The sequence below is a fragment of the Nerophis ophidion genome, linkage group LG07, assembly GCF_033978795.1.
Source record: "Nerophis ophidion isolate RoL-2023_Sa linkage group LG07, RoL_Noph_v1.0, whole genome shotgun sequence".
NCBI classification, from domain to species: domain Eukaryota; kingdom Metazoa; phylum Chordata; class Actinopteri; order Syngnathiformes; family Syngnathidae; genus Nerophis; species Nerophis ophidion.
In genome coordinates this window covers 19,923,728-19,936,016 of record NC_084617.1, presented here as the reverse complement: position 1 = coordinate 19,936,016, position 12,289 = coordinate 19,923,728, and the positions used below count along the sequence as shown (strand labels likewise).

The 12,289-nt window shown below is 41.7% G+C and overlaps 1 protein-coding gene across 1 annotated transcript in view; it reads left to right on the top strand.

The window, feature by feature from the left end:
• Positions 1–4,547: 4,547 nt before the first annotated feature.
• The window catches only part of LOC133556001 (transmembrane protein 265-like), a 17,684-nt gene continuing 9,942 nt past the window's right edge, over positions 4,548–12,289 (top strand). The window contains exons 1-2 of the mRNA XM_061905556.1: positions 4,548–4,881; positions 9,875–10,095. Of these exons, the coding sequence (XP_061761540.1) occupies positions 9,877–10,095 (219 nt within the window). The 5' untranslated portion in view covers positions 4,548–4,881; positions 9,875–9,876. The remainder of the gene's footprint in view (positions 4,882–9,874; positions 10,096–12,289) is intronic.

Sequence of the window (12,289 nt, the reverse complement as noted above, 5' to 3'; positions counted from 1 at the left end):
CCGTGACCCCGAAAAGGACAAGCGGTAGAAAGTGGATGGATGGAAGTAAATTCATTATGGAGTTGCTGTCTTGGTTGACAAGACTCTGCAACGAGTGGACATCGGGGGTAGTGCCTCTGGATTGTCAGACCGGGGTGGTGGTTCTTCTCTTTAAAAAGGGAAACTGGAGGGTGCGTTTCAACTATCGTGAGATCACACTCCTCAGCCTTACCGGTAAAGTATATTCAGGTGTACTGGAGAGGGGGCTACGCCGGATAGTCGAACCTCGGATTCAGGAGGAACAGTGTGGTTTTCGTCCTGGTCGTAGAACTGTGAACCAGCTCTATACTCTCGGCAGGGTCCTTGAGGTTGCATGGGAGTTTGCCCAACCAGTCTACATGTGCTTTGTGGACTTGGAGAAGGCATTCGACCGTGTCCCTCGGGAAGTCTTGTGGGGAGTGCTCAGAGAGCATGGTGTAACGGACTGTCTTATTGTGGCGGTCCGCTCCCTGATTAGTGTCAGAGCTTGGCCCGCAGTAAGTCAGACCCATTTACAGTTAGGGTTTGACTCCGCCAGGGCTGCCCTTTGTCACCGATTCTGTTCATAACTTTTATGGACAGAATTTCTAGGCGCAGTCAAGGCATTGAGAGGATTTGGTTTGGTGGCTGTAAGAATAGTTCTCTGCTTTTTGCAGATGATGTGGTTCTGATGGTTTTATGTGGACAGGATCTTCAGCTCTCACTGGATCGGTTCGCAGCCGAGTGTGAAACGACTGGGATGGGAATCTCCACCTCCAAGTCCGAGTCCAGGGTTCTCGCTCGGAAAAGGGTGGAGTGCCATCCCCGGGTTGGGGAGATCTTCGCCCAAGTGTAGGAGTTCAAGTACCTCGGAGTAGGGCTGGGTGATATGGCCTTTTTTAAATATCTCGATATTCTTAGGCCGTATCGCGATACATATCTCGATATTTTGCCTTAGCCTTGAATGAACACTTGATGCATATAATCACAGCTGAATGATGATTCTATGAGTCTACATGAAAACATTCTTGTTCATACTGCATTAATATATGCTCATTTTAAAGTTTCATGCAGAGAAGGAAATCACAACTAAGTCAATTGACCAAAACGGTATTTATCAAAGTTATTAAGCAGTGGCACAAACATTCATGTCATTTCCAAAACAGAAGGTGCAAAATTGTCAGAGACACTTTAAAACAAGCTATTAGTGCACTTTTGTGCATGATGTCACTAAGATGACGCTTCACAACACTAAATTAAAGTGCACTTTTTGTACAGAACGCCACTACCATAGTTTAAAACAAATAAAGTGCACTTTTGTGCATGATTTTGTGGGCGTGTGGCACCGAATGGAGATGTTGACATGCAGAGTAAGCACTCTTACTTCTCTAGCAGGTGACTTTTCAAATGATGCTACCTATTAGCAGTAATGCTACTTTTTGTAGCAAAGCTTTAGCACCACACTTGACATATTCCCACTTGTAGCCAAACCACCGCCAGACGATGGACTCCATGCTGTTTTTCTTGGGAATTCTTCCTTCATTTGTTACCAGATTGGCACCTTCTTTCTCTCGTATTACCACTAGCATCACAGCTTACGTTACCCATGCTGCTACCTCTCTGCTCCACGAGGGCATATACGTATGTGACGTAGGACGTGACAGTATGTGACTTGAGTGAGAAGGTGCGCTTGCTGTCTGTGAGAAGGCGAGACAAGAAAGAGTGATAAAAGCCTGTAGTGTAATGCCCACAGCAACTGTGTGAGGACATAATGTATACTCGAATATCATGATATAGTCGTTTTCTATATCGCAGAGACAAACCCGCGATATATGGAGTATATCGATATATCGTCCAGCCCTACCTCGGAGTCTTGGTCACGAGTGAGGGAAGAGATCGACAGGCAGATCGGTGTGGCGTCTTCAGTAATGCGGACGCTGTATCGATTCGTTGTGAAGAAGCAGCTGAGCCGGAAGGCAAAACTCTCAATTGACTGGTCGATCTACGTTCCCATTCTCACCTCTGGTCATGAACTTTGGGTTATGACTGAAAGGACAAGATCACGAGTACAAGCAGCCGAAATGAATTTTCTCCGCCGTGTGGCGGGGCTCTCCCTTAGAGATAGCGTTAGAAGCTCTGCCATCCGGGCAGAACTCAAAGTAAAGCCGCTGCTCCTCTACATCGAGAGGAGCCAGATGAGGTGGTTCAGACATCTGGTTGCGATGCCACCCGAACGCCTCGCCAGGGAGGTGTTTCGGGCACGTCCGACCGATAGGATGCCACAGGGAAGATCCTGGATACGTTGGGAAGACTATGTCTCCCGGCTGGTCTGGGTACACCTCAGAATACCCTGTAAGGAGTTGGACCAAGTGGCTGGGGAGAAGAAAGTCTGGGCTTCCCTACTTAAGCTGGTGCCCCCGCAACCCGATCCCGGATAAGCGGAAGATGATGGATGGATGGAGTCACTTCTGTGTTTATTTTGCCTCAAAACGTTGTGATTGGTGCAATGGGGCATTAGGGCGGGACTACGATGACGTAAACACATCAATGTATTGTTCAGCATGTTCCAAATAAGTCAACGCTGTTCAAAGGGTAAACATTTTATTAAGTGTTTGAAGTATATTTAATTATAAAGAATATTAATTATTGAGTTACTTCTGTGACGGTTAGCTGGCATCGTGGTGCGGGTTCGTTCTCTCAGGGATGCAGTCGGATTTAGACACAGCGTGAAGGTAGGAAATGATGATTTATTTACACTAACAAAACAGGCTAAGAACAGAAACACTTCCACAAGGCACTAAAGGGAAAAACGAACAGAACTAGCATGAGAGCTAGAAGAACTAAAAGCGCTAGCATGTGACCTAGGGAACAAACAAAACAAGCATAGCGCGAAAGCTAGCAAGTACAAGAAATCTTTTTTTTTTTTACCACAATTGGGAAACAGCGCCGTCACGTGTTGCACGGAACAGAAACTAGGATGCGATAATGAATCAACAGAAAAGGCAGGCTTAAATAAGGAGAGTAATTACAAAGCGGGTGCGCATAAAAAACAAAAGGCAGGTGACGCTAATGCGTAACTATGACAACAGAACAAAACAGGAAGTGCCACCAGGAACTACGGAAGTCAAATACCAACAGAATACGACATAGAAACAGAACAAAACCAGAATATGACATGATCTGAACAGCGGATCATGACAACTTCCATATATATAGTCTGCCTATATTGCCTTAAAGCATCCTGATTGGTGCAATGGGGGATTAGGGCGGGACAACGATGTTGAAGTAAATCAACAATGCTGACGCAAAGGTAATTTTTTTTTTAAGTGTTTGAAGTATATTATATTTAGTATATCAATTACTGTGTTACTTCCGTGTTCATCCTGCATTTTTTGTGAAATTAAAGTGACTTAATTTGTGCAATGAGTGTTAGGGCGGGACTACGATGACGTAGAAGCAGCATGTTGGAACTTTTTTTTTGTTTTAAGTATTTTAAATAAAAATTGAATAACAATGCAACACATTTGTATTTGTGGTTAGTTTGTTCTATTTCACATCCTTGGATTTTATTCACTCCAAAATCACGTGTGGCAGCATGAAATCTACATTATACTTTTTGTATGTAGACAAATGTGCTGTTTTGGACTGCAATCTTGTTCAATTAAAGACACTCATTCATACTGATTTCCAGGAACCCTACAAAGTAAAACAGGATACAGAATAGACAGGACAAATGTAAGTCAAAATGGACTGAAACAGTAAAAAAAAAAAAAAAAGATGGGACATCCATCCATCCATTTCCTACCGCTTATTCCCTTTCGGGGTCGCGGGGGGCGCTGGCGCCTATCTCAGCTACAATCGGGCGGAAGGCGGGGTACACCCTGGACAAGTCGCCACCTCATCGCAGGGCCAACACAGATAGACAGACAACATTCACACCCACAAAAAGGAAAATATTACATACATTTAATAAAATAAATACTAATGAATAAAACAGGTTATAAAATGAAACTAATAAGATGATACTATATAGAGAGTATTTACAAGTGTGGCTGTGTGGAGGATTGAACTGTAGAGATGTTCTGCAATATTTTGCTTTATTGCTGTGACGAAACATCTTGCTTTGTCGTTATATGCCAGCATGGAGCACATAAACAGGGGCCGCGCCTCCCTAAATGTCCGTTTGGGGCCCCGATTTGTGTAAAAAATATTGTCAGTGAGTAAATGACAGGAGACTTCATAAGAAATTGTACCGCATACTTATGCCCAGCACCTTCCTGCTCCATCACCGGCTATAAAATAGTCCCAGATTACCCTTCTGTTATCCAAACAAAACTTAGCTTGGGGCCCCAAATTAACCAAGGCCTGTGACATAATCAAACAATGGAGGCGACGGCAGGGGAATGTCGACGTTTTAATAAAACAAATTGCTCAATTCAAGACGAGAACGTGTGTTTACAATTCCTGCGTGGAAACAAGGCAGACCGGAATGTTCATCCTGGGGCGGGACGAGTCATGTGACACACCTATGGAATGTGTAAGGGGGTGTGGGAGGGGCGAGGAAGGCCTTGCAGTTCCGTGTGACCTACGGTGACGGAGAGGAAGTCCCCCGGCAAGTGTGAGTGTGAGGGAGCGCGACCACAAGGAAGTATTCAGTAAAGGGGCGTGGCAGTTTCACACGCCGTTTCAGTCGCTGCTCCCAACTTGAAAAAGGTTTGGTTTCGTTAGGACGCCACGAAGATTCTGTTGGCGCCAACCAGAACGCCGCTGCCATCTCATTCAAGTGAAATATTGTTTTTTCTTTTAAATACCTGCCGATCATCTTGTTGAGGAAATAGGACAAGGAAACACGACAAGAAGAGAAGATAAAAGGAAGAAGCTAAGGTAAGACTGGATGGTTGTCAAGTGTGAAGCGCCAAGGAATTCTTTGGTTGAATGATTAACACGCCTGCTGTGTTTTGACATCCACTATCCACGCCTGAAGCAGGCTCTTGATAACTTGGGTCGTGTCCTTTAGGAAGATGACTGCTGTCGGCCATTTAGGGGCCTTCCACGCCGCCCCGTGTTGCGCCACCGAAGCGTTTTGTTTCTGTCGGGAAGCAGAAGTAGCTTCCCAGCAGCATGTTCAGACACGCTGCTTTCACTATGGCGTTCTACATTCTTTAACTATTCTAACTTAGTTGCTTGTATTTGTTTATTCTTTCCCCCTCTTTCACGCTTCTTTCTCGATTCATCTTTAACAGAAAACAAGTTTTTTTGTCCGTTTTTAAACTAATATTTGCTCAATGTTTTTCCCACCAAAACATTTTTCCTGCATCAATATCTATTTATTGATGCTGCATTAATTATTCAAACTTATTTTACATTTTCTTTTTATTTCATTTTATCAGTGCACTAGGAACTATCATTTTTAAATTAAGATTTAGTCATTAGCGGGGGCGTCACTAGACCTAATAGTGTAGTGGGGCACACCTGGGGCACAAATAATTTATGTGAGCGTGCAAAGCGCGCAAGCAAAAATATTTTTAGCACTTATTTATCATAAAAAATACATAAATAGTGCTTTAAACTATGAAATCATATCAGATTATGTTGTATGGATCTTTGATTAACCACCTGAAATTAACTAATGCATTTGACCTACTTGTGCACTTTTTTACTCCAGACTTCTAAACTGCTACTGGTAAAAGCAAAAAGGAAGAGCAATGAATCTTTGTGAAATATTTATTGCAGTAATCATCTGCAATTTTAACATGTACAAAAGTAAAACAAAAAATAAAGTACCCCTACATCTCTGGGTTCTTTTATATTATTTAATTTCCATTTATGGCATTGTGGCTAATCCTATTTCAGATACACAAAACTATAAAATATACACAAAACAAAAAAGCCACAGTAGTAGAATAAATGAACAACTGTTGTGTGTCTGTTCAGGGAATCATTTTCTGAGAAGTAAACTGTAACGTCTCCTTTTCATTTTTGCAAAGTGGTCAATCACTCTGGACAGACATGGAAATATTACAGTAACTGTTTTACAGTTGACCAGTGGTTCCCAACTGCTGGGTTGTGACATTAAAGTGGATTGTGTGTCATTTTCAGTGAGTCGCAGTCAGATGTGTGCATGAAAAAAAAAAGTTTAGGGAGAAAAAAATCTAATTGTGGCAACAAAACCAGATTATTTTAGCCTTTTTTCTATTGACTATTAGTGAGTATTTTAGCAAAAGGCAAACCGACTAACAAGTTGGAGGAGGACTCAGGACAGACATGGAAATACATTTTTAAAAAATCTAAATGGGGCAACAAAACCCGATATTTTTAGCCATCTTTCTGAAAACAAATACAGAAATGTTACTATTTTTTTCTGGAAACAAAACCAGATGCTTTAGCTGTAGCCGTTTTTCTGGTGACAAAACAAGATTATTTTAGTCAAAGTCGCACCGATTAACAAGAAAAGTCTACTGTGCTATTTTTCTGTGAAATAAACTTGAATGATTTAAAAATTTGGCTCACGACTTGATATGGAAAAATGAGAAGCACTCAACTCACACATGCTTACTCCAAATCATCATTGATGCAGAACCAGCAGACAATAACCAACATTATGTTTCATGTTCATTGGAAATTCCCCCGACAGCTCGTACAGCAAATGAATATGTTTGTCTTGATACAAGGAATAACGTTAGCTAACTTAGCATCAACTTAAGACAATGATGTTGCCTAGCTAGCTAGGACTTCACTTACATCTCTCATTCCTCGCTGCTTCTTCCCTGCTGCGGGCGAATAACTTTCTGAAATCCATCTAGGAGTTACAGTTTGAGTCAAATCAAAATCAAAATAATGTAATTAACAAATTGTTGTTGGCTAACGTTACCTACCTCAGCAGTGATTCGCAGCCCCTTTCTCTCTCTCTCTCTCTCAATGAAGTCTCGATCCACACATGAATAAATTACCATATTAATTAGCCATGTGCTCATTGTTACTGGAGTGAATACAGTAGCAATCAATTACCATACTAAGTAGTATGTGCGCTGTTGTCTATGTTATTCAGACTTAAAACTGAGGCGTTTTTTTTTTATTGGTGAAATTTTTACTGGGGCACTGCAGATCAACAGTGGGGCACGTGCCCCCGTGAAATATGTCTGGCGACGCCCCTAGTCATTAGTATTTTATTTTTTCCAACACTTTTTCCTTCATCATTACCTATTTATTTATATATTCTAACTTATTTTATTTGTTCCCTCATTTTACACATTTTCTTTAGAACATTGCACAATGTACTTTGTGAAACGGATATGCTTTATTTTTCGAAACTTGTTTTCTTTACTCACCATCTAATTGTCAGTGGTTTTAATTATTCAAACCTATTAATTTTTTTTCATGTACAATTTTTATTTTTTTCACTTTACAATGCACCAGCTACTTAAATTTTTTGAATTAATATTTGCCTATTAGGATTTTATTTTTTTCAACACCTTTTCCTTCATCACTATCTATTAAATTATGCTAAATTATTGCCCATCAATCGATTTTCTACCGCTTATTCCCTTTGGGGTGGCGGGGGGCGCTGGTGCCTAACTCAGCTACAATCGGGCGAAAGGCCGCGTACACCCTGGACAAGTCGCCATCTCATTGCAGGGCCAACACAGATAGACAGACAACATTCACACTAAATCATTGGATTATGTTTAACTTATTTTATTTGTTTCCCCTCTTTTTACACTTTTTTTTGAGTCACGTTTACCAGTGCACAAGCTACTGTCACTTTGTTTACCAGTGTTGCATTTTTATTGTATTTTTCTTTTGATGTAACACATTTTCCTTCCTATCCATGTTTAACAAATTATTTAATATATTTTTATTTTTATATTTCTCCTCATTTTTCACTTTTTCTATTTCCCACCACCAGTGCACAAATATAAATTTTCAAACTAATATTTACTTATTAGTATCTTAATTTTAAACATATATACACATACACACACACATATATATATACACATACACACACACACACACACACATATATATATATATATATATATATATATATATATATATATATATATATATATATAATATATATAAACATACATATATGTATTTATTACTATTTACTTTCCTTATTTTAAATTTTTTCTTTGTTATCCTTCAACGGTGAAATTACTGTTATTTTTCTTTTTAACCAATAAAAAAAAAAAGTAGTATCAACACATTTCCTCGTCATCTCCACATTCCTACATATTCTCTATTCTTTTGTCTTGAATTATGAAAATAAATAAAGCAAATGAGTGAACTTTAAATGAGAAAATGAAAGCAAATGAAATATTGTAACACGTCAAAGATGTGGTGTGAATGAAGTCTAATTAACAAGCCAAGGAGAAGGGGACATGGATGAAATAAGTGAATTGAAGTGAATTATATTTATATAGCGTTTTTCTCTAGTGACTCAAAGCGCTTTACATAGTGAAACCCAATATCTAAGTTACATTTAAACCAGTGTGGGTGGCACTGGAGGCAGGTGGGTAAAGTGTCTTGCCCAAGGACAACGGCAGGATGGCGGACGCGGGAATCGAACCTGGAACCCTCAAGTTGCTGGCACAGCCACTTTACCAACCAAAGTATGCCGCCCTCTGCTTCTTCCTGCTCCTTTTTTGGACACAAATATAATAATGAAGACAAATAAGCACATCCGAGAGGCCTACTACTTTTTAGGTTCTAGCTAATAACGGTCTTGGTGCCGGTTAAAACCCAAAAGTGTTGGCCAATAGGAAGGAGGGAATCAGAGTACAGCAAAAGGTCAACATGGAAGACTTCCCGCAGGTGAAGAGTTGAAACAACAAACAAGTGAAAAGCAGCCAAGGACTGAATGTCACCTCCATACTTGCCAACCCTCCCGGATTTTCCGGGAGACTCCCGAAATTCAGTGCCTCTAACGAAAACCTCCCGGGACAAATTTTCTCCCGAAATTCAGGCGGAGCTGGAGGGGGCGTGACCAGAGCGACGTGTCAACAGCCTGTTTTCACATCCGCTTTCCCACAATATAAACAGCATGTCTGCCCAATGACGTTATAACTGTAGAATGATCGAGGGCGAGTGCTTGGTTTATTATGTGGGTTTATTGTTAGGCAGTTTCATTAACGTCCTCCCAGAGCGGTAACAACACACAACAACAGCAGTTTGTTTTCGTCTACCGTAAAGCAGTTTGTCTGGCGTAAACCGCAATGTTGTGATGCTCTTAAACAGGACAATACTGCCATCTACTGTACATGCATATTGTTAGAAAAACAAGGATGGACAATTCAACCCTTAACTCAACAATGAGTAGATGAGTGTTATGTGTTTGTAAATGTATAAAAAAAAAATTAACACTGAAATTCAAGTATTTATTATATGTTTGTAAATGTATAAAAAAAATAACACTGAAATTCAAGTATTTATTATATTATATATATATATATATATATAAATAAAATACTTGACTTGGTGAATCTAGCTGTAAATATACTCCTCCCCTCTTAACCACGCCCCGCCCCCCACCTCCCGAAATCGGAGGTCTCCAGGTTGGCAAGTATGGTCACCACACTTGTCCTCTATGGAGGATGCACAAACACAACAAAAAGTGAAAGTCCCATTATTCCACAAATTGTGTGTCCTTTACGTGGTTGGAATGGTCCCAGCATGACTAAGAAGTTTCACAACATGTAACTTCAAATGGGCTGCTGTCGCCTCCTTTACAGTGATGCTGTTGCCATGGAGACAAGCTCATCGTGCAGCATCATGACCAACGCGGGGGTGCAAATACCCCACAAGAGGGGGCCGTTAAGGCCAAAGTGAAAGCCATGAAGCAGCTTTTTAATCGTCACTGGTGTCGTTGCAGACATGCCGGACTCACCTGACGCGTGCGTGATGGTGGACGAGGACGAGGACACGCCACTGAACACCATCCCGGGGTCAGGCGAGCCGCAGCACGGCGCCGCGGCGGACGGCGCCAAGTGGGGGCCTCGCTTCTACGACAAGCACCACAGGGTGTTGTCCATCTGCAGCGTCATCTGCGGCATCTCCTGCATCGGAATCAAGGCGCTCATCGCCTCCGTGAAGGTAACCTCCACGACGTCCTGATTGTTTGGCGACGTCTGCGGCCTGCGTTCATAACAGTCAAGTAGGATTTTCAGACACAAAAACAAACAGAGGTCTTATACTGGGGGTCCGCAGACATACTGCAGGGGGGTCGGGAAATCTTTTCATGATACATTTTATTTATTACTCATGCAGTTTTTCCACTAATTTCAAATGTCTTTAAATACACTTGAACAATGTCCTTTTAAAATGGCAGTGACATGGCCACCCTACTTCACTGTACCTTGCACACCAGCAATTACCACGACAGCTGGCAGCCAATAGTTGACTAGCGATTAGAGATCCAGTTTTCAGCTAGCGATTAGCACACTAGCTGTTAGCTAGCGAGTCATGCACCAGGTGTCAGCTCGCAGTTAGCTTAGAGTCGTCAATTAGCAATTGTCAGAATAATTGTCAGATTGCGATGAGTGCGATTAGCAGCAACAGATTTCATCTAGCAGGTAATGCGCCAGTTGCCAGCTGGCGATTAGCGCATATGTCAACTAGTGATTAGCACACTAGTTGTCAGCCAGCGATGAGTGCACCAATAGTTAACAAACATTAGAGCACACATTTTCAGATAACATTCAGTGAGTAATGTACCAGGTGTCAACTAGCAATTAGCACAGTAGTTGTCAGCTAGTGATTATCACAGTAGTTGTCAAGTAGCGATTAGCAAGGTAGTTGTCAGGCAGCGATGAGTCCCAATAGTTGACTAGCGATTAGAGAGCCAGATTTCAGTTACCGATTGGCACACTATCAGTCAGCTAGCGAGTAATGCCCCAGGTGTCAGCTAGCAATTAGCGTATAGTTGTCAACTAGCCATTATCAGAATAATTGTCAAATTGCGATGGGTGCACCAAAAAGTCAGTTAGCGATTCCAGCATCAGTTTTCAGCTAGCAGGTAATGCGCCAGTTGCCAGTTGGCGATTAACGCATATGTCAACTAGCGATTAGCACACTAGTTGTCAGCCAGGGATGAGTGCACCAATAGTTAGCAAACAGTAGAGCACACATTTTCAGCTACCATTATAGCATGGTAGCTGTCAGTGAGTAATGCACCAGTTGTCAGCTAGTGATTAGCATAGTAGTTGTCGGCTAGCGATTAGCACAGTAGTTGTCAGGCAATGCTGAGTGCACCAATAGTTAGCTAACATTAGAGCACCAACTTGCAACTAGCAATATAACGCGCCAGCTGTCAGTGAGTAATGCACCAGTTGTCAACTAGCGATAAGCACACTAGTTGTTAGCCAAGGATGAGTGCACCAATAGTTAGCCAACATTAGAAAACACATTTTCAGCTAGCATTATAGCACGCTAGCTGTCAGTGAGTAATGTACCAGTCTTCAGTTAGCGATTAGCACACTAATTGTCAGCCAAGGATGAGTGCACCAATAGTTAGCTAACAGTAGAGCACCAATTTGCAGCTAGCAATATAACGCGCCAGCTGTCAGTGAGTAATGCACTAGTTTTCAAGTAGCGATTAGCATAGTAGTTGTCTGCTAGCGATTAGCACAATAGTTGTCAAGCAGCGATTAGCACATTGTCAGCCAGCGATGAGTACACCAATAGATAGCCAACATTAGAGCACTAATTTGCAACTAGCAATATAACACGCCAGCTGTCAGTCAGTATAGCACCAGTTGTCAACTAGCGATTCGCACTGTAGTTGTCAACCAGCGATTAGCATGGTAGTTGTCAGCCAGCGATGAGTACACCAATAGAGATAGCAAACAGAGCACCAATTTTCAGCTAGCAATATAACGCGCCAGCTATCAGTGAGTAATGCACCGGTTGGCAACTAGCGATTAGCATAGTAGTTGTCTGCTAGCGATTAGCACAATAGTTGTCAACCAGCGATTAGCACATTGTCAGCCAGCGATGAGTACACCAATAGATAGCCAACATTAGAGCACTAATTTGCAGCTAGCAATATAACGCGCCAGCTGTCAGTCAGTATAGCACCAGTTGTCTACTAGCGATTCGCACTGTAGTTGTCAACCAGCGATTAGCACGGTAGTTGTCAGCCAGCGATGAGTACACCAATAGATAGCAAACAGAGCACCAATTTTCAGCTAGCAATATAACGCACCAGCTGTCAGTGAGTAATGCACCGGTTGGCAACTAGCGATTACCACAGTAGTTGTCAGCTAGTAATTAGCACGGTAGTTGTCAA